Source organism: Micropterus salmoides, unplaced genomic scaffold (assembly GCF_014851395.1).
Source record: "Micropterus salmoides isolate LMB-PRFRI ecotype aquatic unplaced genomic scaffold, ASM1485139v1 Ms_hic_scaffold_11, whole genome shotgun sequence".
In the NCBI taxonomy this organism is placed as follows: domain Eukaryota; kingdom Metazoa; phylum Chordata; class Actinopteri; order Centrarchiformes; family Centrarchidae; genus Micropterus; species Micropterus salmoides.
In genome coordinates this window covers 8096650-8121226 of record NW_024040152.1, presented here as the reverse complement: position 1 = coordinate 8121226, position 24577 = coordinate 8096650, and the positions used below count along the sequence as shown (strand labels likewise).

Genomic DNA, 24577 nt, shown 5'->3' with positions numbered 1-24577 from the left:
TTGGCAGATTAATAAAAAAATATATTGTTGGTTGCACTAGCTTGGCTTGTTTGCTGTAGATTTTAGAATTCAGATTAAAGAAAGCAGCATGGCATAAAGGCATAGTATAAATCAGTGCTGAAATGATTGGTCGATTAATGTCTGTAAAAATGGAAATATATTTCTTTGTTCCAGCTTCTCAAAAGTGGGTGATTGCTTATTTTTCTGTTTATTGTTAGTTAAATATATTTTGGTTTGGGACTGTTTTTCTAGACAAAAATAAGCAATACAAAAACATCACCTGTAGCTCTGGGACATTAGGATGATTACGTATGTATAATGAAAATAATTGTAAGTTGCATTCCTACAATAAAGCAGACAACAGGGGACAAATGTCATATAAAAACAATTCATTATAACAATTACTTGACCATTACTTCTTTCAGTTTTCATGCTATGCTAAGCAAACCATCTCCTGGTTCTACTTCCATATTTAACGGACAGATAAGAGCGTGATATCAATATAACTCTGTGGAAGAAAGCAAATAAGCCTGTTTCCCAAAGGATTCGGTCTGAGCGGGACATTTTAGCTCGAAAAATTACATATAAAACAACTAATTCATTATCAAAATAGATTGACCATTCATTTAGTCGACCATCTTTTCTGCTCTATTGTGTGGATCTTTTGTCTGACTTTTGCCTTCACATCCTGACTGCTCTCCTCCTTCGCAGGTCGCCCACCAAGCAGAGCTCCAGCCAGGCAGGCAGCCTGGAGAGCAGCTCCCTGACTGGCTCGCTGTCGCTGGGCCCCGACCTGCCGCACTGCCAGTGTTGCATCTCCTACGAGGCCCGCCTGAAACGCCTCTCCTGCGGACACCTCTACTGCGACCCCTGCTGTGACCAGATCGTCAACCTGGCCTTCGAAGATATTGAGGGCCTTTCTGACTACCCCTGCCCCATGTGCAAGTCCATCCGCCAGCTCGGGGGCCTCGGCCCCTCTTCCTCTGGGTACTTCTACGGGCCCTACGGCATCTTGCAGCAGCAGGTCACAGGGAAGGATCATGGCAGCCGGTGGGGTTAAAGCTGGAGCTCTTTTGTGGGAGGAATGACCTGGTTGATTTTTAATGCACTGCCACTGCTATGATTATGCGGTGACATGGACTACAACTAACGGCCATCTTATTTTACTCTGTCTCTCTTGCTGTATCGTCTGTGGTTATCAGGTGAAACATGTGAGAATGCACAACACTAACATCCATAGGTTTAAAGTGCCAAAATGCATCTCAATAGATGCTAGAAATTTTGCACGCCGTCATAACAAAATGTGTCTTTTATATTTTGGCCCAGTATTTTTAATAGCATGCAGGTTACTTGTGTATAGAAACACAGAGTTTCATACTACTGAACATAATGTTGGAAACTGGAGGGACCAAACCAGAAGCTTTACGAGTTAACTGTGCAGTAGATATTTTGTATATTTAACGTTTCCTGTCGGTCAAGTTCTTACATTTTCTGTGAAAGTATTGAGCATTTTGCACATTGTTTTATTCTGACTTTACATATCATGCAAGACAGTTGGATTTTATATTTTAATTCTATTGTACAGTGCCATGCTACTTTTTAGGTGTTCCAGATCATATGTAAATATTTATTTTGTTAAAAAATAAAGTTTGTGAGCTGTGTGTGAGAATTGGTTGTTGTTGTGTTTTTTTAATTTTTTTATTGTTATGGCACAGATTCAGATTATGAACAAAGCTGAGAGTTCATGAACTGATAAGACTTTATTTATCAGAATCAAAACATGCTGATACAAAAAAATTATGTACATCTGGCAAATTTAAGTGACATTCGTACCAAAAACATTAAATTATACAATGATACAGACCAAGAGGTGCAACAGAAGACCAAATTAATTTCAATGCAACAGGGCAAAGGTGACCTTAGATTTTTTTCCATTGACGCCAAGCAAATGCATTGGCATCACACCTGGAAAGCTGAAATCAATGTCTTGATATTGATATAATATTTACAACAATTTAATAATTCATAGTGCTATCAAATGAGGTACCTTTTGACATGAGAAGTTTGGAATCTGTCATACATGTGACAACCGTTATCCTGCCTAAAAATCTGTTTAGAAAAACATGCAAAAGGTGCAATATTATTCGTCCGTGGGAATGACGCAAGTGCATCTACTTGACACCCACATCATGCAAACGAAAACCTTTTTGGATTTAAAGGTGCAGGACCAGATACTTCCCTTTGTGCTTTAAATACAGTCAGACACTTCCAAGTCCTTGACCTAAATGCTGGCTGCATACTAATACACAACCAGGCAGGAGGAGGGAAATTGATCAAATAAAAAGTAAACAGAGAAATAAGCTTCCCTTTGCTTCCAACATTGCTACCATCTCAAGGTATGTCAATTTTTGCAATTCCACCACAAAATGGAGAAATTTTCAAAAATAATACTAAATTTGGTCAGAAACAATCCAGAAATCACACTTATTTATTTATATATGTATGACCGATAAAGGTCAAGGTAAAAAAGAAAGATGAAAGTTTAGATGACATTATATTACTAAAGCACTGTCATCATGTCAGTCAGGAATGAACTGAACTATACTGCACTAATGTGCAGTGACTTTAGCCACATCCAGACACATACTGGCTAATATGAACTGAATATATGCCTCACTGCTTCCAAGCATGCATGCAAGTGGAAAGATATGAGAGCAGTACCAAAATAGCTCATGCCCTAAATTCCACATTAAAGTCACTGGTCACAGCGCCTGGAGTTCAAAAATGATGGCTTCCAAACAATATTCTACTTTTCTAGATGAAACTAATATACAAAGACTAGGAAGTCTTTTTGCACATTAGCATGACATAAGATCTAAAGAGCCAGTTGAAAAAAAAATCTAAGTCTTCTTCACTGCCATGTATCCTGTCAAAGTGCCCTTAAGACCCACCCTATCACACCACTATGTCCTGCCCAATCCCTGTAACCCATTTTGGATAAGAAGTTAAAAATGGAAACTACAAGCATTCTGTCTTTCTTGAAGGGTGGCATGACGCTTACAAAATGTGTCATGACAGCTTCCACTGCATTTTAAGATACTGCAAGATGTGCTTATGGAGTCCTGTTGGTACATTAAGCATCTTCAGCCCTTATTCTTTTTTTTCTTAGATCTATACATTAGTGGAATGTTGAATACTAAGATTTTCTTTGCAAATATACAAAACAGTTGTCACATTTTTAATACAGTACAGACGATAAGTAGCAGAGTCAAGAGCTCTTGCACTGATTATTTCATATTGTTGCAGTTCACTGTAGTCCACCCAAATGTTTTTAAATCACCTTGTAGTCAAACAAATACGGTTTGACTGGAAACACACATCTGTGTCTTCTCAGTACATGTTAACATTGAGGGATAAGTCAGTCTCATATGTGCAGGCAGGTGATTTGATTATAGTACCTGGTCACAGGGTGGACCAGGCTTGTATCATATATATAAGAACAGTTAAGGCGCGGAGCAGACCTCAGGACACTATAGAAGGCCCGTTGCTCTTAGGCAGCTTGGCGTTATTGGGGGCTGGGTAATAGCGTTGGTCAGGGCGTGCCTCTGTTACTGAAGAGTGTCCAAACAAGAAGGTGTGCTTGTTGCCGCCACCACTGTCTTTGTGGCCAGGCCTGGATGATGGAGCTGAGGTAGGCGGAGGGCCCCTGAAGGTCTGGTTGGTGGAGGTAGGAGGGGGTGCCACTCTGGGTGTCATCGTGTTCTGAGGTTTTGGTGCTGGGAAGAGGAAGGTCCCATTGTTGGTGTTTTGGTTCAGGTTGGTGTCGGTCCGCCGGTGCTCGGCCCTCTTGGTGGGTGGGTTTGGGTCCGGGTCCATGCCTGTGGACACTTGCGCTAGCTTGTCTTTGAGCTGTTGTACCTCCAGGGCTAGCCGCTCCACAGGGTGGGGGTGGTTTGCAGAGATGGGGTGGGAGAACGCCTGAGGATGGTAAGCAACATGGTCAATTTCTCTTACAGTAGGTGGTCACTAACTTAACTTCTTCATCCTTCAACCTGAGAACCAATAAGGATACGGTTGTGATTTACTAAGGGCAGACATATATTCAAAGAGCACACCCACCAGAGAGAGAACCCTCTGATAGGTGCACTCAATCACTCAAATCATCATTAAGGAATAAGTATTTTTCTTATCGTCAACAAATCCCATGAAAAGACCAACAGTGATTTGATCCTACAATAAAGTATTATCTGTGTATGAAAACCCTGATATATCTTATTCTCTGAGCCATAAAGTACCGAATTAACAGTTTTAGGTAAACCTGTGCAATCAAATGCTACATCCTACATGAATGTTACAATATTCAGTTTCATTGACATTGTTAGAGAGATGCATAGCTATTTCTGATTCTGTGGTTACGGGTTTTGTTGTTTATACATGAGTTGTTTAGTGTCATTTCAAGACTTTTGTGTGTAAAAGCTTCAAAACTCCTAACAACAACCACATGAAACTTAACGTTAAGTGAAGAGTTAAAGTTGGTTCTTGCTCTAGTTCACCAGGCAATGATGTGAACTGGTGTTTGTCTTAACATTTTGCTGTGCAGAAGTTCCCAGTCACAAATGTTCAGTGATTCCTGAATGCCAGAAAGAAAAAAAAAGAAGAAGAAAGAAACGGGATTTTCTTGGCCTGGAGACACAATTTAATGGTGTGTGAAACTGTAGGGGAAACACTTAAATTACACAAAAGCACAGCATTTGAATCTAAACTCTCTAAACTGTTAACCTGATGGTGTTTTAGTGGTTTTACTTGTTTCTCTACAGCTCCCTTAAAACAGATGACTGTACCCACCCACACAGGCCTCAACTATTCTTAACATCACCATGGGGACACTGATTGACGTGCTGTTGTACAGACATCACAAAGGCTGTACCGCACATTTGGGGCTGTTAATCAACAGTTCCCAACTAATCTGCACATCAAAGAGACAACGTCATCTACTGAACAAGCAGTCATGATGTGAGAGGATGCAACACAGAGGACACGATGATGCTGAAAACAGCAGATAGGCCTATGTGGAGTCTTCCGGAAGTGCCGTGGGCCAGATTTAATAAAACATTTGTGGAGGATGTCGCCCACTTGATAAACCCAATAACACATCCGCACTCTGCAATATTTAAATTAGACAGGCTAAGTTTGGTAGTTCTATATACAGATGTATAATTTATAATATCATTTTTTACAATGTATGTTGGGCTTTGAATGTTTTATTATGTAATATAAGGGTGCTCCAATCAATCGCTCACCGATCGTAATCGGACAATAATGGCTTTAACTAGTTTGATCAGTGGTCTCTAAAAAGGCCGATCAGAAAAGCCGATCAGATGATGCAATACTCAGACAAATTTTCAACGCCAGCTAAAATGGTTTCACTATGCAGTCTGAGCAGTTTTCAAAGCTAGCAAGCACCAAAGTCCTTTTCAAACAGGAAGTGACTAATGGGCCCAGTTAATAATTTACAATGAGAGTTGAGCAGCAATCAGAGAAGCCGAGCAACAAGCAGGAGCGATCATGTGAAACTGTCGCAGTCGTGCTCATCTCATACACATGCCGCCCGCAACCGGAATTTAATTGTCTTGACCCACAGTGCATCAGGCAGAGAGAGTTTCCTGATGCAAAGAGAGGTGCCACAGAATCAGCTGACTGCCTCTCACTCTCCGTTTTCGTTTTAAAACAGAGACCTTTGCTACATTTCTGCCAATGGCGCCTCTAGTGGGGGGCCACAGCAAGGAGCATATGCATAAAAATGCTATATACTGTATATATTATGTAACCCCTTGGTTTGAGTTAAAAGGTGAACAGCAGTATACAAGTGTTCTCATATTAGGCTCTGTCACTTTAAGAGGATAACCTCTGACCATAAGGTGTAACAGACTATGATGTTTATTTTAGGAGAGGCCTCCGATTCGTCCGTGTAGATGGCAATCACGTTTCAAAAATTGTAACTGGCTGTTAACGTTATACTTCGAGGGAGACCGTCCTGTGCCTGTTTTCATCTTCATCGTTCTGAGAGGGTTGCAAAACATGAGAACAGCGGGAGTCATCTGGACAATACTGTGAAACTGGGCTCAACGTCACTTGCACTGCATGGCCACGACGAGTCGGCGGACTGTCTGAAAAACTTCAGAGTCTTGTACTTTTATTTATTTAAATGTCCCTTATTTTCAAATCTCAATGATAACAGTTATGACTCCTCTCTGTAGCCCACTCTCCGCCCCCTAAAGCCCACAGAACCTGCCTGAGCTTTCCAGAACAAAAGCAGCTACTTCAGAGTTTGTCATTGACTCATGATGCCTTTGCTTCTTTATCTCCCAAATATTTTGGCTACAGCCTTTTTTGTTGCAGTTTTTTTAGTTGAATTAAATTTATTAAGATGCTGTTTGTTCCGTTTTTGTGGTTTAGTCCACAGGAAAGCTATATTTGTTGAGCTATATGATGTTTGCAGTAACCAGGCAAACTTATCTTAAGACTCTAAGACAGGGGGAGTGGAATTTGTTGCTCATGTTTCCTGGCAATAAAATAAACAGTTGTCATTTCGTGATACTTTATCATCTGTTAAATTTAGGACTAATTAAATGAGGGGTGGTGGTGGTGATGGCACAATGGATAAGACACATGCCTTTGGTGTGAGAGACCCGTGTGGCGCACTGTGGGGTCACGTGTGGGTGTGCCCTATCTCACTCTCTCTCTGGCACCTGGGCTAATTGCCCTGTAGAGTATTTAACGCTTTATTCTCATTCTTAGGGGCTGAGGACGGGCGGACCGCTCTGCTAACTTGCTACCATCTGTTTCCCTGCACAGGTTCCACCTTTGCCTTGGTTTCTGGACATGCTGTTTTAGTTGATAGTTATTATTTCTTGCACATTACAGCACCCTCACACACATTTTCCATGCATCCATCATCCTGACCTGACTGAAACCACTGATGTTTATACCCCATACTTATTCATCTTTACTTTGGTACCAGCCTTAATTTGGTGTCACGCCTTTGGTGTGAGAGACCCGTGTGGCGCCCTGTGGGGTCATGTGTGGGTGTGGCCTATCTCTCTCTCTCTTCTTCACAGAGGAAGAGCTGATTGGCACCAGCCTTAATTTGATTAATTTTGGTTTAATAAACATATTTTGTTAAACTTCTACCATAGTGTGTCTCCCTCCCCTGGGTTCAATCCCCCACTGACACATCCACCAATGTGTCCCTGAGCAAGACACTTAACCCCTAGTTGCTCCGGAGACTTCTGACATGTATAGCAATTTTAAGTCGCTTTGGATAAAAGCGTCAGCTAAGTGAGTAGATGTAAATGAATATGCTGTATAATGCTACATGATAAATAAAAGGCTTCAAATAGAACCAGTGATTGGTATCTGTATCGGCCGATCCTGCTATCGGTGATTGGCCCAAAAATCCTGATCGGAACACCTAATGTAAAATGTAAAATAATTTCACCTGAAGTGGAATGTTTTACCAAAAACTTTTTATTACATTTTGCAGACACTAACTGACAAATAGCCTTTTTTGTTTGTCAGTCACCACTTCAACACTCTCTAATTTTGTTGTAGCACCAAATAATCAGCTCAAATCTAACATTTACTCCAAGCTCACTAGGTAAAAAAAAAACTACATTGAGCTGGGAGGAAATGTGTGAAGGTATATGTATGTATTTTTCCCCTTTATCTTTAAGCAAAACAGGGCATCTTGAAATTCACATGTCCCTATGGACCACTAACAAAAAAGTCACACACGTAGACTTCGAGAGAAGTATATGGATCATTCTATTTAAGTATTCCAAACATCCTACGGGACACTGCCAACGTACCTGCGCATGGAGTGCCCCGCGAAGGTAGCACTCCCTCCACAGGCCCATGCAGGGCCCCATGAGGAGGGGCAGTAAGGGCTCATAGGGGTCAAGTGGTCCTTGAGGTCCGGAGTTGGAAGTGAGGCCCGGAAATTCAGTCAGGGCCCAGGCTTTCAGCAGCCTCTCCAGGCCAGGCACATTCTCAGAGGACGCTGCCCTCCGGTGGCTCTTCTTGTAGACGCCTGAACTGCTACTGCGCCAGGGAAGCAGGTTAGCAGGACAGGAGAAGGTGCCCCGAGAGAGGAGGAAGACGGAGCCAGGGATGACGTCAGTCAGCTGGTGGGCAGATGTGGGAGCAATACATACTGTCAGTCAAATGGATGAGTTACTTATAAGTTTAATTCACAATAACAAGCTAATATCTTGTCCTGTGGGTGTCAACCATGCGCGTAAAGAGTTTACCTAAGGTATTCATTTAGGAATAAATACTTTACTTGCCTATTTCACTGATCTGTACTCCTCTAACCACAGAAGAGCATTAAATCAGAGAAATTGGGTAATGGTTAGTTTGAAAAGCATTGTGGTCTCCCTGTTGGGTGTTATATGACTACCACAAGAGGGAGCAAATACTCAAGGCACTGAAAAGATGTCAGCTCAATAAGGAGATCAGACAATTTTCTAGTAACGAAAACAGCCCCTCGTGTTCTCTGATACTGATAACCCATTATGTACACAATGTACTGCCCTAGGTTTTTGCCTTTATTCTGTAAATCAGTGAATATTGTCAGTGGAAAATAATGTGTTGCTTTCTAGCAATGTCATAGTAAAAACTGACATCTGTTGGTGCATAAAATTATTCTATCACTACTGAAATTATCCACTTCAAGTTAAAAACTTCAAGGATAATAACATCTCAACATGAGATGCTCTCCGGTGTCAGCCACTTTTAAACATGTAGCTCCCAACATGGCCACTAGAGGGTATGTTGCATCATAAGATAGTTGGCAGACCTACCCTGTGTGCATCTGGGTTGGTGTTCAGATTGCCATTGAGCAGCGGTTGGAGCGGAGGGATTGGGGGGACAGGTTGGGTGAAACGGTCTAGTCTATGCTTGTTGTACTGCAGGGCCCAGTCCCATACCGAGGGCAGAGGAGGGTCAGATGGATCTGTGGAAGAATCCGGGTGAAGCACATCTCTCCAGCCATTTACTGGAGTGTAGGACTGCCCAAGGTTCTGGGTAGAGTAGGATATACATTTCAAAGGTTTATGTTGTTACCAATTTTCTGTTAAAAAACTTATATTGCAATGACTTTAAAATGTAATAAAATTTCACTCTCTACTATAAAAGGTGGCACACCAGAGTTGCATGCTTATAATCCTAGTCAATACATTTTAGAGGACAGCCTTTTAGGCCATTTTTAGTCCTAAAAATCAGGCGGAAGATATCAAAGCCCTTCTGGGGTGTCCAGAACCTGGGAGCGTTTGCATCTCTCTCGCTGGCAGTTGGCCAGGAAGCTGGAGAAGAGCGGCAGGTGGATGCTGTCGTGCAAGGCCAACAGGAAGTCATCTGTTAGCTGGAAGCGAGAGGGATACTGGGACAACAACTGCCAAACACAGTCCAGGAAAAGCAGGAAGACTGGAGCCTGCAGGGACAGAGGGAAGGGAAGTTAGTGAGAAAGGGAAGTTTATTTCTATAGCATCTAACAAAACCAGAGTTACAAGGTGCATCACAGATGTGCATAAACACTATAAAAACAATTTCAGGTAATGGGCACTGACACTGAAAAAACAAAATATGAAAGATAAATAAAACCATTGGGGCAATACATTATTGTATGCCAGTCTATACAACTGGGTGTTTAAAAGCTTTTTAAAGTGTGACAAAGTTTTGGAGCTAAAACAGTAAAAGTATGATCCCATTTTGTTTTAAGTCTGGACAGTGGAACATTTGGTTGTCATATCTGAGGGGTCTTGGTGCAGAATACAGTTAAAGATCTGAAATGTATGGCAGAGACAAACCTTGAAGGGCTTTAAAAGCCATCAACAGAATTTTCAGTAGAATTCTAAAAAGAACAGGTAGCCAAAGTAATTTAGTCAGAACAGGAGAGATTTATACTCTTCGTCTAGAGCGTTGGATGAATCTATGGAGCAAATGAAATAAAGTTAGACGTAGGGATGACTAAATGAAGAAGAGATGGAAGGCATGAAAGGGATATGAAGTAGAAGGAAGGAGAAAAAGGTGGAGAAAGGGAAAGCAGACAGAAAGGAGGTGGGACAGAAGAGGGAGTGACAAAGCAAGGAAGGAGGGGCAGGAGGAAGGTGAAGGGGAAATAAATAGCTGGTAAGGAGGTGGATGGATGAAGGAATCAAGTTCTGATGACCGAGTGCCAAAACCAAATCTGAAGTTTGCTTCTTGATCCACAATAATTATCCCCCTGCTATGCCATACAATGTCATTATTTGCTGTCCTAAATATGTGCTAGCCATGCTACTGGAAGCTAGACTCAAATACATTACATAAGTCATGTTGGGATCTGGAGGTCACATGTACTGCATTCTAAGCAGAGAGAAGCAGAGACAGTCAGTTTGTAAACCTCTAAGATTGAAGAAGTGCACCATATCTTCCATCCTTGGGTGCTCATTACTCATCTACCCAGCTTCAGTCATGCGCATGCAGAGAAAGACAGCAGCGTTAACTTTTGCTAGAGAGACAGAGGCCATTCTGTTTCTATGTCTGCAAGTGACCTGAACGTGACGTGTGTATAACCTATACCTCACCTTTACCCACAATGAGCCCCCTATGCACAATTCCCTCACAAGAGGAAATACAATTTTTAGGGATTTACTGTCTTAAATGTATGGGATTGTGTCTTAAACCTGTCCTGTGTTAATATCAGGTAAAGGCAATATAGTGAAGGCTGGGCTAGGAAATATGGAATCTTAATATAAATATGTCACAATATTTAAAGAGGCCATATTATGCTCATTTCCAAAATCTTATTAAGGGGTTGCACCAGAAAACATAGTTTACACTTTAAATAGTTTCACGATATTACAACACCATATTTTTTGACATACTGCACATTGCTGCTGCTCCTCTTTTCACCCTGTGTGTTGAACGCTTTGTTTAAGCCAAAGTCCTTATCGGCAAGTCATGCCACTCGGCAGCCATCTTGGCAACGCCTCCAGGCAGCTATTTCGGACTAACGAGATCAGGTTCCTATCTGAATGAATAGGAAGGGAGAGCCAGAACTGCACTTTTACTGGTCACTGGGACATAAAAACTGCACGAATAGAATCAGCAATAAAATCTGATAAAAATCGCTGAAAAGGTTTGACGACTTTGCCCCCAAATAATTTACATCTAAAACAGACCCCTACGTCAGTGGAACCACGCAATTGGCTGAAATATGATTCCTGCTTTGGCTGTTAAAAGCAGACGATTGGCTTTCTAGCAGGAGGGACGGGATAGCCGCCATCTTTGCCATTGCGGGCTTTCCCCATAGAGTTGTATTGAGGATGTGACTGAGTGGCATGTCTCCTCTATAATACATCTCTGTTTTAGCTATGGAGTGATGCATCTTACCTCTACAAGATCCTTGTTGGGAGTTGCACATGCGCAGTTCCTAGTTAAGGATTACTAGCTAATCAGAAGCATAGTAGGGCGGGTCATGAGAAGCCGGTAAACACGGCTTCGGTTCATCTGTATATGTTCCCCTTACCAGCTTAGCAACATGGACTGGAGCAAGAGTTTCAGAGTGGTGAGTTATTAATCTGTAACAAAAGTATCTTTCATCCATAAAGTTATAACTGAGCTCTGTCTCTACATCACAGTAACAACTTTATGACCATCGACTGCCTGGAGGGTAGCTAGTGTTTGGAAGGGAGAGGAGAGGCAGCAGGCAGTCTTGTCACTGTGTGCTGCAGCTCAGTGCTTTTTTCCAGTGTTTTTGAGGGTGTGTCTGACTAGCTGCTAGGCGAGCATTATGACGCGCATTTTGCTGTGGAGTCACATAGAACAAAAAGAAAAGGCTGGACTATAAACAAGCTGGTTTCAGGCAGTTAAGAGCAGTGTTTTCTGTGGGAGATGGGAACTCCCTTTGGGGTGGGGACTTTGGACTTTTTCACTTTACAAACCTATTACATGCACATAAAAGGTATATAACTCAATAAAGGAGAGGGGAAAAGCCAAAAAGCACATTATGACCTCTTTAAATAAAATATTTCAAAATCATATGGTTAAGTTAAAATCATTTTCATTCCATTAAGTATTTGTTTAATGTTTCAATGGAGCAAATAATATAATAACATATAATTAAAAAAAACAAAAAATAAATATACTCGCTAAGTATACAATATCTCACAATGTGGCAGTAAAATTTAGATATTTGGATATTTAACATGATATATCAAGATGAGAAGATATTTTGTCACAATACAATTATTATTGAATTATTTTCCAACCCTACATGCAAGACAGGACTCCAGTTACATGTGTGATTGTCACTGGCAATCCAACGCAACAGTGGAGTTTTGATGTGAAGCTTGACCTCTCACCTCCTCCTTGTCGTTGTCACGGTGGTAGTTGATGCGGCTGTAGAAGCGGTGGCCGGCCATCACCCACTCTTTCTGCACCAGGCTCTGGAAACCATGCTGGGTCCGACAGTGTGGGTCACACATCACCTGCACCAGGCTGGACACCACACAGCTCATGTCCCGGTCGTCCGCTTCTGTCATTTCAAAACAGGGGGAGCACATACTTAAAGGTCATCAAAGGTCTATGCTATTACCTGACACTTATTTTTACATCAACCTGATATGCAGTTACAAGTAGTACACTGTCATACGGTAGTATTGCTGTCACATTATTATAAGCAATTTCTAAACCTTTGTCACTAGCAAAACACTGGCATCACCGTGTCTTCATGACCGTATGTAATCTGTGATGAGAAACTTCACTTGTTTATTAAACAAGCCCCACTGAGGACACACAACCCTTGAATTTACAACCACCGTTTAATTGTGTTCTTATTCCTCTTAAGACTTACTATCTGACAACAGAGAGAGGGAGATAGAGCGTAAGAGACAAAAAACATATCCAGAGACCTGCAGATAAAAATTGTGATAACAAAGACCCAGTGCTAGACACAATAAGAGAAGAGGGAGAGGCACACCGAGAGGCAAAGTTTTCTTGGGCTAGTGCAATGAGTCATTGCTGCAGTGGGATATTTACTGCTGCGCCAGCCACTTACAGATCTGCCGCAACAAGGAGACTTAAAATACGACTGATATATGAACCTCTCAGTTAAAAAGGCATTGTAAAGGCTAGCCTGGTATTAATCACTTCCAGCTGCAGAGTGGCAGAGAAAGTCAAACACCAGAAGCAAGTAGTAAACATCCTTCACTGAAAGCAGCCATTGTTTGAGTAATGCAGTGTTGGGTCTGTCTCTCTGGGTGTTTATGAATGCACCACAGGCAGCCAGACCAGATGATTAGAATTCAACAACAGTCCTCTGTCTGTAAAATCAGTGATAAAATCGAATCTAAATGTTACCTTTTTTAAATCACCCCCTTTTGTATTTTTCTATGCCCGGCAAACAAAAATTCAAATTTCAAAAAATTCAATGTTTGTGTTTCAAAATTAAATGTTGTGGTAGCGTAAGCAACAACAACATCAGGAGTCAGAACAACAATAACACAACTAAGTGGTTGGCAATAACTTGAGGAGGTGAAAGCTGAAGACCTTGTGGACAGGAGCCCCAGCCAGACACTCACAGAAGAAATTCCCCACCACCTGATCCATCTCACTGCCAAGTGGTGATCAGTTGACACCTCTACTCCACAACAAACAACAATCAGCAGCTTCCTTTTCTATTGTTCAAATGGGGAAACTCCAACACTCAGATGGGCGTGTGCAAGTATCTTCTCAGTGCCTCTGGCAACTCCAGAAAAGGAAAATTCAAGTTTGGTCTAAGAGTAGGTGCTTTGTGTAGAGATGAGCCAAGCGATTGTGAGTTGGTTCAGCTCTACCTTTCACAGTAGCTTTGTCTCTCTCCCCAGCAGAGAGGTGACCTCTCACGTCTAGCCAGGGATCAGTTCATCAAGGCCCCCTGCCTTCACCTGATGCTGGAATAGCAATGCGCCAGACTGCTACACCCAGCCCAGTAGGTGATGGGCTCACACAGCACTAACAGGCCTGCTGTTCTTCTAAAAATTCAAATCAATACTAGATTTTAAAAACAGGTCCAGTGAAGACCAAATTATTAGACAATGCATAACATCTACACTATCAACTGTCCCAGATAGACAGTCATAGAGAAACAAAGTATCTTGAAACCCTTTAACTGATGCTATAGTATAGTGAATTTTTGGTGAACATATGTGTAGGTCTACATGAATGTATAATACAGCTTTTAAAGGAATAAGTGTCTCGTCTGTCAGATGCAGAACAGCTGCAGCCTGGTGTAACCATGTCTATAAAAGCCTGTTGTATGGCGCCCATTGACAGTGTGCATGTAGGCTCAGCGGAGTGTGCTTGTCGCTGTTATATAGCGACTTCAGGGCAAGTCCTAATGTGGGATTAATGAGAGGGAGGTCGCCGTGAATAATAAATGGGTTGAATAATAAGAGCCAGGGTCTGGTTCACATGACTCACCTTGCAGTGCCACAGTCAGGTGACCGCCGCGAAGCAGGCAAGCTACCTCTGAAGCTTTCTTCAGACAGGACCTGGAGACAGAGAGGCAGGTTTATAATTTCAAATCAAATTATTCTCATTAGAGTTCCACAGTGCTCACATTACAAATATGTCAAAAAATTGTTGTAATTACTTAAAAACACAATAAACAATTTTGCACATACTAATGTTACAATTTTGCTCTCTCAGGAGCAGTACAACGACCTATAATAGCTTTCATGTATCCTTGAAATGTCTCTAAACACTGATTACTTTTTCCTTTGTAAAATCAAGTGGCCTAATTTAGAAAGTGCTACATAAACAGGTTAGTTTACAACCTATTACTTTAATTAGATAATTTTCTTATAAAAAGTATTTAGTTCAAGGATTATAGAAGCTCCTTAAATTCCTTAGCCAGTTAACAGTTTTGAAGAACAGGACAATTTTAACAATAAAAAGTTGTGGGTATAAAGAACCTGATAACCTTTTGTTATGGATGATTTGGATTGCCAGACTGGTCAATCAGAGCTGTTACCTGGTATAGTCTAGCCAGTGGGTGCTTTCCAGGGTAGATAACCATTTGTCATCAGGCACTGACACAGATGTGGAGATATCTAGAAGCCAAATAAAGAAAAAGACAGACCATGTTCAGACATTATGAATCACTAGAAATGCATAAACTAAAAAGGGGTTCAATAAGGTGGATTTCTGCATATCAGCTGACTGAAAGGTTAAAAGTGGTACACAACAGTTGACACAGCAATGAGATGAGATATGGAGTGATCTGGAGCACACAGTTAAAAATACATAAACCTTTTAAGAAGGTTCAGCAACTAACATTAAGTCTTCAACATATATAGAAAGACAGCTGTGATAAAAACATGCTTTTTGTTGAAACATTATTTACTGCACATAACTAGAAGCTTTTACTCTAAGCATGTCTTATGGGGCGTAGAGAACCTTCAAAAAGCTGTGTGCTCATTTAGCTAATAATGTGTACTGAAAAGTCAATACAATGATTGGGGACAAATCACATTCAAATCAGTGCATTTTAATACTTAATACTGCAGTCCAGCTGTTACTGACAGAGCAGTATTCATTATTTACAGCAACATTAGAGTGGACAACTATTTCACAACAAATGAAAAGCTACCTCTTAAAAATAAATCATCCATATCTTGAATGTGACCCAAAAAAACCCTACCAAATACAGTGGCTGTTTTTACAGGACAATCCTCGGAGCTGTGAAGCACTCACCCACAAAAGACAAAATACTGTGCTGACAAATGTGTGCACCGTGATAATCAGTGACCTTTACACATTGTTGTGGGCAAGAGAGAGTGAGAAAGAGAGAGAGAGTGTGAGATTGGTCAGCATTTCAGTTTCAGGGCCAGTAGTTGTAGACAACCATGACTTTTATTATCTCTCTGTTTACTCAACAATGGAATGTGCTGGTAGTGCCTACATGACGACAACAACAATAAAGACCATCTCATAAAGCCTTTTTATATAACCAGTGGACTCTCAAAGTGAAAGATGTGTATGCTTTATTTCTCGCACTTCTCTAAATGCTTAGTGTTTGTGTGTAAATACACATTTGCTGAGGTGTTGTGTATGGATGGGTATGTTCATGTCTTATTCTCACCTCCCAGACAGAGGGCGCGCAGGCGGCTGTGTGCCAGCTGGATATCAGCAGGTGAGGGCAGCTCCTCACCCAGCTCCACCACCACACAGAGAGAGGACTGGCAACCAAACAGGATCATCTCAAGGTTTCTACAGAACAGCACAATACTGGATTACTTTGTAATCAAGCTGCCTTGTATGCCTTTCCGTAGTTATATCTTTGTGACCAGTGGATTTCGCTCCAAAGAGTTGAAAGTTTGAAGTAAAAGGCCTTCAAAAAACTTTTAGAGTGGATTTCCCAGAGCATACTGTAATATGCCCGCAGAAGTACTTGGTTTAAATTTTGCTTCAGCTGCGAGAGAAAATAGCACAAAATGTTTAACCATCTAAGTTTCTCATTCAATATAAAAGAGTACTCCTTAGTGCAAGTTGACTGCAGCTTAAACCTTCCAGGCTGTGTCCAGCTGCTGTTATGGCAAGGGTATTTCAAAAGTTTTGTTTCCTGTGTTCAGATCATCACTGCGCCTTTTTTAAATGATTAAAATAAACTCAAGAGCCAAACGTGGTTCAACGGCTGGTGAGTCATACCAAAGACGAAAGAGGACAAAAACATTAGTGATTCTCACTTTCCCTAGAAGACCACTAACTTATTGCTGGAATGTATATATATATATATATATATATATATATATATATATATATATATATATTAGGAGGGACATTTTGATTTACACAGAGCTAATGTTTATATTTTTACATAAAAAAAGTTTCCTATTGCAGCTTCAAGGCATAACATCAAACCTGTTATTAGTTTTCCTGTAATTCATGCTTTGCCTTGTGATAGTTACAGCTAACAGTACAGCTAAATCATCTTAAAAGACATTCATATGGCAATGCTTACACTGACTGACCCACATTTGGAAAACATCAAACACACACACACACACACACACACCTGATGTCATCTTTCTCATGGTAGATGTTGTTCTGGAAGCTGGCCATTCGCAGTAGATCACTGCCTCGGGGGTGTCGCCAACACCAGCGCTGCAACACAAAACACAATTTCAGCCTCTCTAATAGCACGTTCTATATGGTTAAATTTCCCCAAAGGCACTCACTGCATCTGTGTTCATCTTGTAATTTGTGACACAGCAATGTTAATAAGAGGGGAAACTATGAAATATGACTGCAGTTGAAATATCATTTTATAATAATACATAATTTACACTTGAGGAAGATAAGTTTTGGACCTTCAAAATTTATGTTTGAGCTTTTATGCACAAATGTGGCAACTTCATGGCAGCTTGGTTGGTTCAGAACTGGAAAATGTGTTTTGAGTTCCAGAATTTTCAATTGAGCGCCTGTAATATGTTTTGTGAGCAGTCCTAGTTTATAACAAATAGCAAGTTTGTGCATCACTTCTTTGGTTTTGGCTGAAGTCCAGGACAATTCGAATAATATATAAAACTGTAGTAAATGTTAAGGAATGTAGAATATTTCATAAAAATGCCTTGAAAGAAAATTTCTAATTATTTTAAAGGTTTGAGACTATAGCTTTTTTGTTAACACATGGTTCATGAACCAATTGTAGGATGACTGGCAGCAGGTGAAATACAAATATTATACACCAAATATAATAATACTAAGTGCACTTACAGGGATGCGTCCTTCATTGAAGTGGGCAAAGCTTTTCTTCAGCTCAGTGTCTAAAACCTTCTGTGGCACCACGATAAACCTAGGTAGGCTGACAGGAAAAAGAAAGAACAATTTTACTGACAGAATATAAATAGTAATAGTGATAGCAGTCATGAAGAGATTTGTTGTATTCAAAACGTCAACAACATTGACTTTTTACAAAACATCAAGTATACATATAGTAGTAGTAGAGTTTTTTGTGTCTTTTATAGAAGTTCAGCCTTGGCTTTGCATGACATGCTCATGTTCAACACTATTGGTTAGGCGATAACTTAAGGGAAGGATACTTGGGAAAACAAATATACCATAGTATAACAAAATTTAAATTTAAAAACTTTGCTTGGTCAGGTGTGAATTTACCTGGTGGACATCTCGAAGCGGTCGTTGACTGAGCTGACTCTCCAGCCCGTGGCCCCACACCTCTCCAGCTCTTGCTCCCAGTCCGAGGCAGACTCATACCAGTTCATATGAGTATTTCGGCGACGGTTGCTTAGGAACTGCTTCATTTCTGGAGGACAGTGATTCAACACTTCATATCATAAATATCTTGTGTGTATTATTTCATGCTTATGACACATTTGGAGACAAGACCAGATTGTTGAGGTAATTTTTGCTGAAATATTACAAATCTTGTCTGTTTTAAGCTTCTCCGATGTTGGGATTTGCTATTTTTCTAATTATTTATTTGTTAACTGAATATATTTGGGTTTGGACAGGGAGTTGGACAAAACAAGCAATCTTAAGCTGTGACCTTGGACTTTGGGAGCTTGTGATAGGAACGGTTCCCTGTGTTTATGATATTTATAAACCAAATGATTGATAGATTAATTGGGGAAATAATCATCAGACCTTATCATGGGAAAGATGTATTAAAACAGTATTAAATGAGAATGAAAAACAATTGATACTGGCTATCCACTGGAAAGTTCAGTAGGCAGGCACAGCTGACTGTGAGATGTCTCTTTCAGTCCAAATCCAGTCTGAACATGTGCTTCCTTTTCCACTAAACTAAATTTAGGGACAGATCAAATGGTCATGCAAATTTACAGTCAGAACTCTATGTCTTAGTGGCACTGGAGTGAATTTAAAGTATGTTACTTAGTAGTTACTTTCACAAGCACATCCGAGGTGCTTGCTTTTCTCAATTATGTGACTTAATCTTTTGGAAAGTCACAAAGTTGTGAAGGGAAGTCGTAATACATTCAGTAGACAGAAAGCAAAGCAATGACCACACACCAGACACACTTGACCCCTGGGGTAGAGTTGAACTTTAGGTCATCTAGTGACTTGTTTCAGAGGTGGGGGGGCTTGCATTATTTATCCAACAGCCGACAGTCACCCACAGTCTGGTCAGCCTAGCGTAGCTTTAACATAGCATAATGTATTGCACAGTCAGGCTCATATTACTCTATATGGTTGAGGTAAACAGCCAGCGAGAACTAAAGAGTGTCCTGTTTGCTGAAACTAGATTGGATTCCATCTCTCTAATAGCACAATATTACATGTAATTATGCTGGATTAATCTTTCACAAACTGAGCTTTTCAATCACAGACAAAATCAGCCCTTGAGAACTTTAGTGAGCCTCGCCTTGAAACCAAACCTCATGAGATTTCTTCACATCTGGCAATGGTTTCAAAGACAGCATTTTCACAGCGTCATCAGAGAGGAGAATGTTTAAAAGGTTGCCAACCAAAGAGGATGTGAGCTTTATATGTCATTATAAAGCCAGTATGTTTCCTGCTTGATATTCTCTCCAGTAAGAGTTGCTAACATCACAATTTGATGGTAAGGCAGAAGGTGAAAATAGACAGAAACAAAAATAGATGAAACTGAGTTGAAGTCATGGTTAAATGGCAAACAGAAATGGGTACATTCTGTCCCTGGAGTTAGAGTGGGTGAAAACCAAAGTGAGAACAGGCTTGATGAAGACACACCGGGAGAAAACCTTTAAGGCTTTAGAAAGCAAATACAGCACATGACTAACACATTAATGCTGTGTTTCTGAATCATGTGGGCATCAGATTCTCACTTTCACTGAGCTGTTATTCCTATGAATATTCATCACAGTAAAACATGCACAGAAATTTTTTTTATGACAGACTCATTTACTGATAAATACTTCAGATCAACGACACAAATGTAGGGCTACAGTTTAGTTTTCTGAATTATATAAATGTCTACACTTTACAGGACATTAGTTAGGGCCTGTGTCCACCAAAGCGTTTTTTGGCAGCTGAAAACGCCACCTGCTGTTCTCAAAACGCCTAGCTGGGAGCACTAGGGTGCGTTTTGGAGGTGCCGTGTTTTTTTCGAGACGTTGTGCTTGCTATGATACATAATTTCCGTGGTAGGTTCCAAGTAGGGTAGCCTACTTAATTTTAGTGAATGTAAAAATGTCACCACGAAGTATGTAGGCCTACTTGCTCTGGCCCTTGCTCTGCATGAAGAGAAGGCTGAAACATCAGAGCACAGTTCATGAGATTTTGCAGGCGAGGACACACCTCGGCGAGTAGGCAAATCGTTTCGTTCAAGATCAGATGTGCTCAGTGCGGTGTTTGTCCCGCCCCTCCTGCACTGTGATTGGACGGCTGGGTAAAAAGTGACAGTGACAACCGCAGTGTTTTTCCCAAAGTTGAACATTTTTCAACTCTTGGCGACCAGAAAAAAACGCTCAGCGCTCAGCGCAGAAAAGACGCTCAGTGCCTCATCACGCTCCTGCCGTTTTTACCAGCTTGGAAAAACGCGGCGCTCCCATTGGAATGAATTGAAAAAAGACGCTGATGTCAGAAAAAAACGCTTTGGTGGACACGGGCCCATAGTATACCATGATTCACATACAGCAAACACCCTTTTGACTGAACTGAATATGATTATTATCTTGAGTCTGGTAAACACCAAAGCGAAATCATAAAAAAACTAAATAATACGTAGCTATATTGAAGTATCCCTGTATGTTCTTGGGGACTGAATATAGCCGTAGGACGACAGACAGACTCACAGACTAATAAGGTATCAGTGCCAGGGAGGGAATGGATGGTTGTATACATGAGGGTGCATACATTCATCTACTCACCTACACTCCCAAGGGCAGCGTTCTGGAAAGATAACACTGACCCTGGTTTGGGAGGCTGGTAGGTCTTGGCAATGGTGTAGGTTATCTGAGGAGGGAAACCACAGTGAGCTCATCAACATGACAAAGGTCATCAGCTTTCAACATCAATGTCCAGCCAGATCGCTGGTCTATGGTACAGATCAGCTTCTCTATGCAGAAGTCTCTCTCTGAAATGAACGATGAGCAGTGTGACAGTAACCAGAGCCTTGAATCTAAGCCAGCACACACACACACACACGCGCGGTTGCACGCAAATATTTACCAACCCCAGTGCATAAATCTCTCGAAGAATTTGGCATAAAACAGGGTACACTGAAATGCACACATTATATGTAGCAACAAAACTGACTTGATTAAAAAATATTTTTTTTAAAAATGCACAAAATAACAAATAAATAAGCAAATCTATAAAAAGTCTGGGGAAAAATCCTAAATCAGGAGACTGACAAACACCTCTATGACTTGTGCGTCAGGTGTGAGGCGGTCAAACAGGAAGCAGATGACTCGCAGGTCCCTACAATAAAGCACCAGCTCTTCTGGAGTGAACTTCAGCGAGGAGTTTGGTGTCACTAGCTTGGTCCTGTTTGGGCCCACTGCAACACATGGGGGGAAAAGGAACCTACATTAAACATTAAACAGACAAATCCATCAAGAGCCAAAGAACCCTAGAGTATAGGTTATGTACATACTTATAATATGTAAGTTAGACTTACAATATGCGGGCTTCACTGAAATTTACTTTACAAGGGAGCCGAAAACCTGGACATGCTGAACACTATGTGTTCTTTAAACATCTTATTTTGAATATCTCCATTTTAGTATTGATCTCAGGGAAGTAATTTTATTGCTTGAATTCCAGTTTTATATTATAACACATTATGCCACTTCTAAAGTTATGATCCTTAAGATTTTAATGAAATCAAACTCTATTTTGATACTATTTATAGTCAGCATTTTTTCCTGCAATAACCAATTTTTACATTCAGGTAAACACCTCTATATACTAGCTGTAATTGGTTTTAATTGCTGGATTCAAATTGCCTACTAAACACAAGGGATTCTCAGGAAACAATGCAGCATGTAATCCACCACAATCTTCTCTCACAGGTAACAGCCTCACTGTTGACTGTTTTGACTTTATTAAGTTGCTGTTATTGCAAACCAAACATTTCTTACTGCTGCTGCTTCACATTAAAATAATTCAACTGGCGAAACATGGGGTGGCTTTTATTCTGAAACAGTCAAAGGAAACTCAATGTATTGGACACTGGGGTTAGTTGTTCAACAGGGCTTTTCTGTGGTATTAAACCTCACTTGCGTGGTAATCACTGGCGCCATCAAATCAACCAGGACTGAAATCTTAAGGATTACAACTTCTAGTCCTTTTGGATCCAAACCAATTTAATGATAATAAAAGCAATCGGTCAGAAGGTATACTAAAGCCATTTTTACAAACTATGCGTAATATAAGTACTGATAAAACAGCTATGATAGAGTGGTACAACTGTAACATCAACAGTTTCACAGCAAAATTATTACTATACAGTATATTAGTCTGTGATTGGACCTAAACTGGAAGTGCCAGATAAAAGAAACTAGTCAATAAATCCCCAGTCATAGCATTAATTAAAAAAACTTTTTAATGGAGTAAAAATGTGGGCACAACGTTTTACTTACCAACCACAACCTTCTCTATGGAAGCCAAAGCCGCATCATGGTCTCCTAAAAGCACTGGCTCTGCATTGTCCTACATCATGAATGTTAAAGTAAAAAAGAAAAGTAAAAATATAACCAACAACAAAATAACACAATTCTACTCCATTCATCACAGTTTTTGCATTATGTTAAATGTTTTAATGTATTTCATAATGTCATCCTTTAAACAGACGATAACATCACATTATTAAACCATAACAGAATATGAGTGTCAGTATTTTAATCAGTACAGCTGTTCAGAGGGACTCACGTCAGGTTTGGGACTGTCCTGTGGCACAAAGGCCACTCTGAAGTGGGTACAGAAGAGGGTCCCAGACAGCCAGCCCCTTCCTTCCCTGGCAGTCAACTTCTTCCTCACCATAACAGCTCTCTGAATCACGCACTCGCCTAGTAAGAGAGATGTAATATATGGGTTTACAGGGTGGAACCTATGGGTAATGTAGAGGTTTTAATTTTGTACATGTCTGAGTGTGTATAGCGGGGCTTCTAGTGAGGATACATGACAGGAAGTGTACAGACAGAAAAACAGTAGCATGGAAGTTCACTGAGAGTAGGCTACTGGGAGTGTGTGTTATAAACAACTCGAAACAAAAAGCTATGACCTCAACTTGTTATTGTTGTAAGTCCTCAGGCCACAGTGGATGGGCAGGGAGGAGCAGGAAGAACAACAAAAATGCCATTTTATGGATGACAGTAGCTATTTGTTCTGAATTACCATACATCAATTTGGTTTGCTGAAATGAGTGAAAGGAAAAAGTGAGAGAAAATTCACGCTGTATTTGTTTAATGTACAGCCAGATAAAATAATTAAATGGCTATTGCAAGTAAGAGTGATTCTAAAGCTCCATGGCTTAAGAAATCCAATTCAGTGGATAACCTATGAAAATTTTTTTTAATTGTTGCTGATAACAATCTCTTAATTATAGTATTAGCAAATACCAATGAGAGTCCAGCAAATATTGTGTTCATTCATTCAGGTGTAGGAAGGGTACAGCATCATCTATCACAGTGATACTAGATTTTGTCACTAGCCCCTTGCAAAAGTGGCCCCTGGCATAGCAAGTTGAGTATCCCTGATCTAACGGATAGGCTAATCTTAAAGAATAATTTTGGTATTTTTAAACCTTTTTTGGAATCCATGCAGTAGATAGCCTCAGCCAGCAGCCGGACACTGAATGTATTACTTTGGGCAACTGCGCCCATCAAAACTCCATCCACAAAAAGTGCTTCTTTTTGCCACCGACAGGCTCAGACTGTTAAACTGGATGTCTAACAACATCATGGAAAGGATTGTTGGAAGAAATAAAGTCTTGCTAGCAGTTCCTCTATGTTCACAAGAAACTCCTTAATCATGTTTCCACCATTGTCTTCCTGAAGCAAATTGCTTCTCATGACATTTTCAGAGCAAGAACTGTTCTTGATTGAGACTTCTGTTTCTGGGTGTTACTTGTAGGGATCATTTCCATGATGCTGATAGACATCTCCTATAACAGTCTGAGCCTAATAAAAAATAAGCACCTTTTGTGGATGTAATTTTGATGTGCACAATTTTGATGTGCAAAGTTCCAGCCACTACTGCATGGGTTCCAAAAGTTTTTGTCCCTACTAGTCATTTCAACCCCCAAATATGTGAAAATAGGCACCAGATTTAAAATACAGAAAAATCTATATCTATCTTCATTTTCAGAAATGAATTCAGAACTAAAAAACATCTGTTTTATTAATATTTGGTGTGTTAAAATAAATCCTTTATGTGTGCAAGACTTAGTGATGAATCGTCATCACTGGCTACATGAGAGGAAAGTTGAAGAAGCATGTGAAATTCCAGGCCAAAGCTTCTAAAAAACAAATCTTTTTCACCCAGAAAAGGCTCTTACACACAAACACAGATGTGCATAAACTTTCTCAAA

The 24577-nt window shown here is 40.4% G+C and overlaps 1 protein-coding gene across 1 annotated transcript in view; it reads right to left on the bottom strand.

Moving 5' to 3' along the window:
* Positions 1-1735: 1735 nt before the first annotated feature.
* The window catches only part of mtmr11 (myotubularin related protein 11), a 36943-nt gene continuing 14101 nt past the window's right edge, over positions 1736-24577 (bottom strand). The window contains exons 3-17 of the mRNA XM_038710682.1: positions 22918-23054; positions 22629-22698; positions 21405-21544; positions 20913-20997; positions 18199-18346; positions 17800-17887; positions 17099-17187; positions 16166-16293; positions 15056-15134; positions 14503-14573; positions 12405-12577; positions 9320-9490; positions 8862-9080; positions 7869-8183; positions 1736-3978 (exon numbers count right to left, since the gene is read on the bottom strand). Coding sequence (XP_038566610.1) covers positions 3523-3978; positions 7869-8183; positions 8862-9080; positions 9320-9490; positions 12405-12577; positions 14503-14573; positions 15056-15134; positions 16166-16293; positions 17099-17187; positions 17800-17887; positions 18199-18346; positions 20913-20997; positions 21405-21544; positions 22629-22698; positions 22918-23054 — 2369 coding nt within the window. The 3' untranslated portion in view covers positions 1736-3522. The remainder of the gene's footprint in view (positions 3979-7868; positions 8184-8861; positions 9081-9319; positions 9491-12404; positions 12578-14502; positions 14574-15055; positions 15135-16165; positions 16294-17098; positions 17188-17799; positions 17888-18198; positions 18347-20912; positions 20998-21404; positions 21545-22628; positions 22699-22917; positions 23055-24577) is intronic.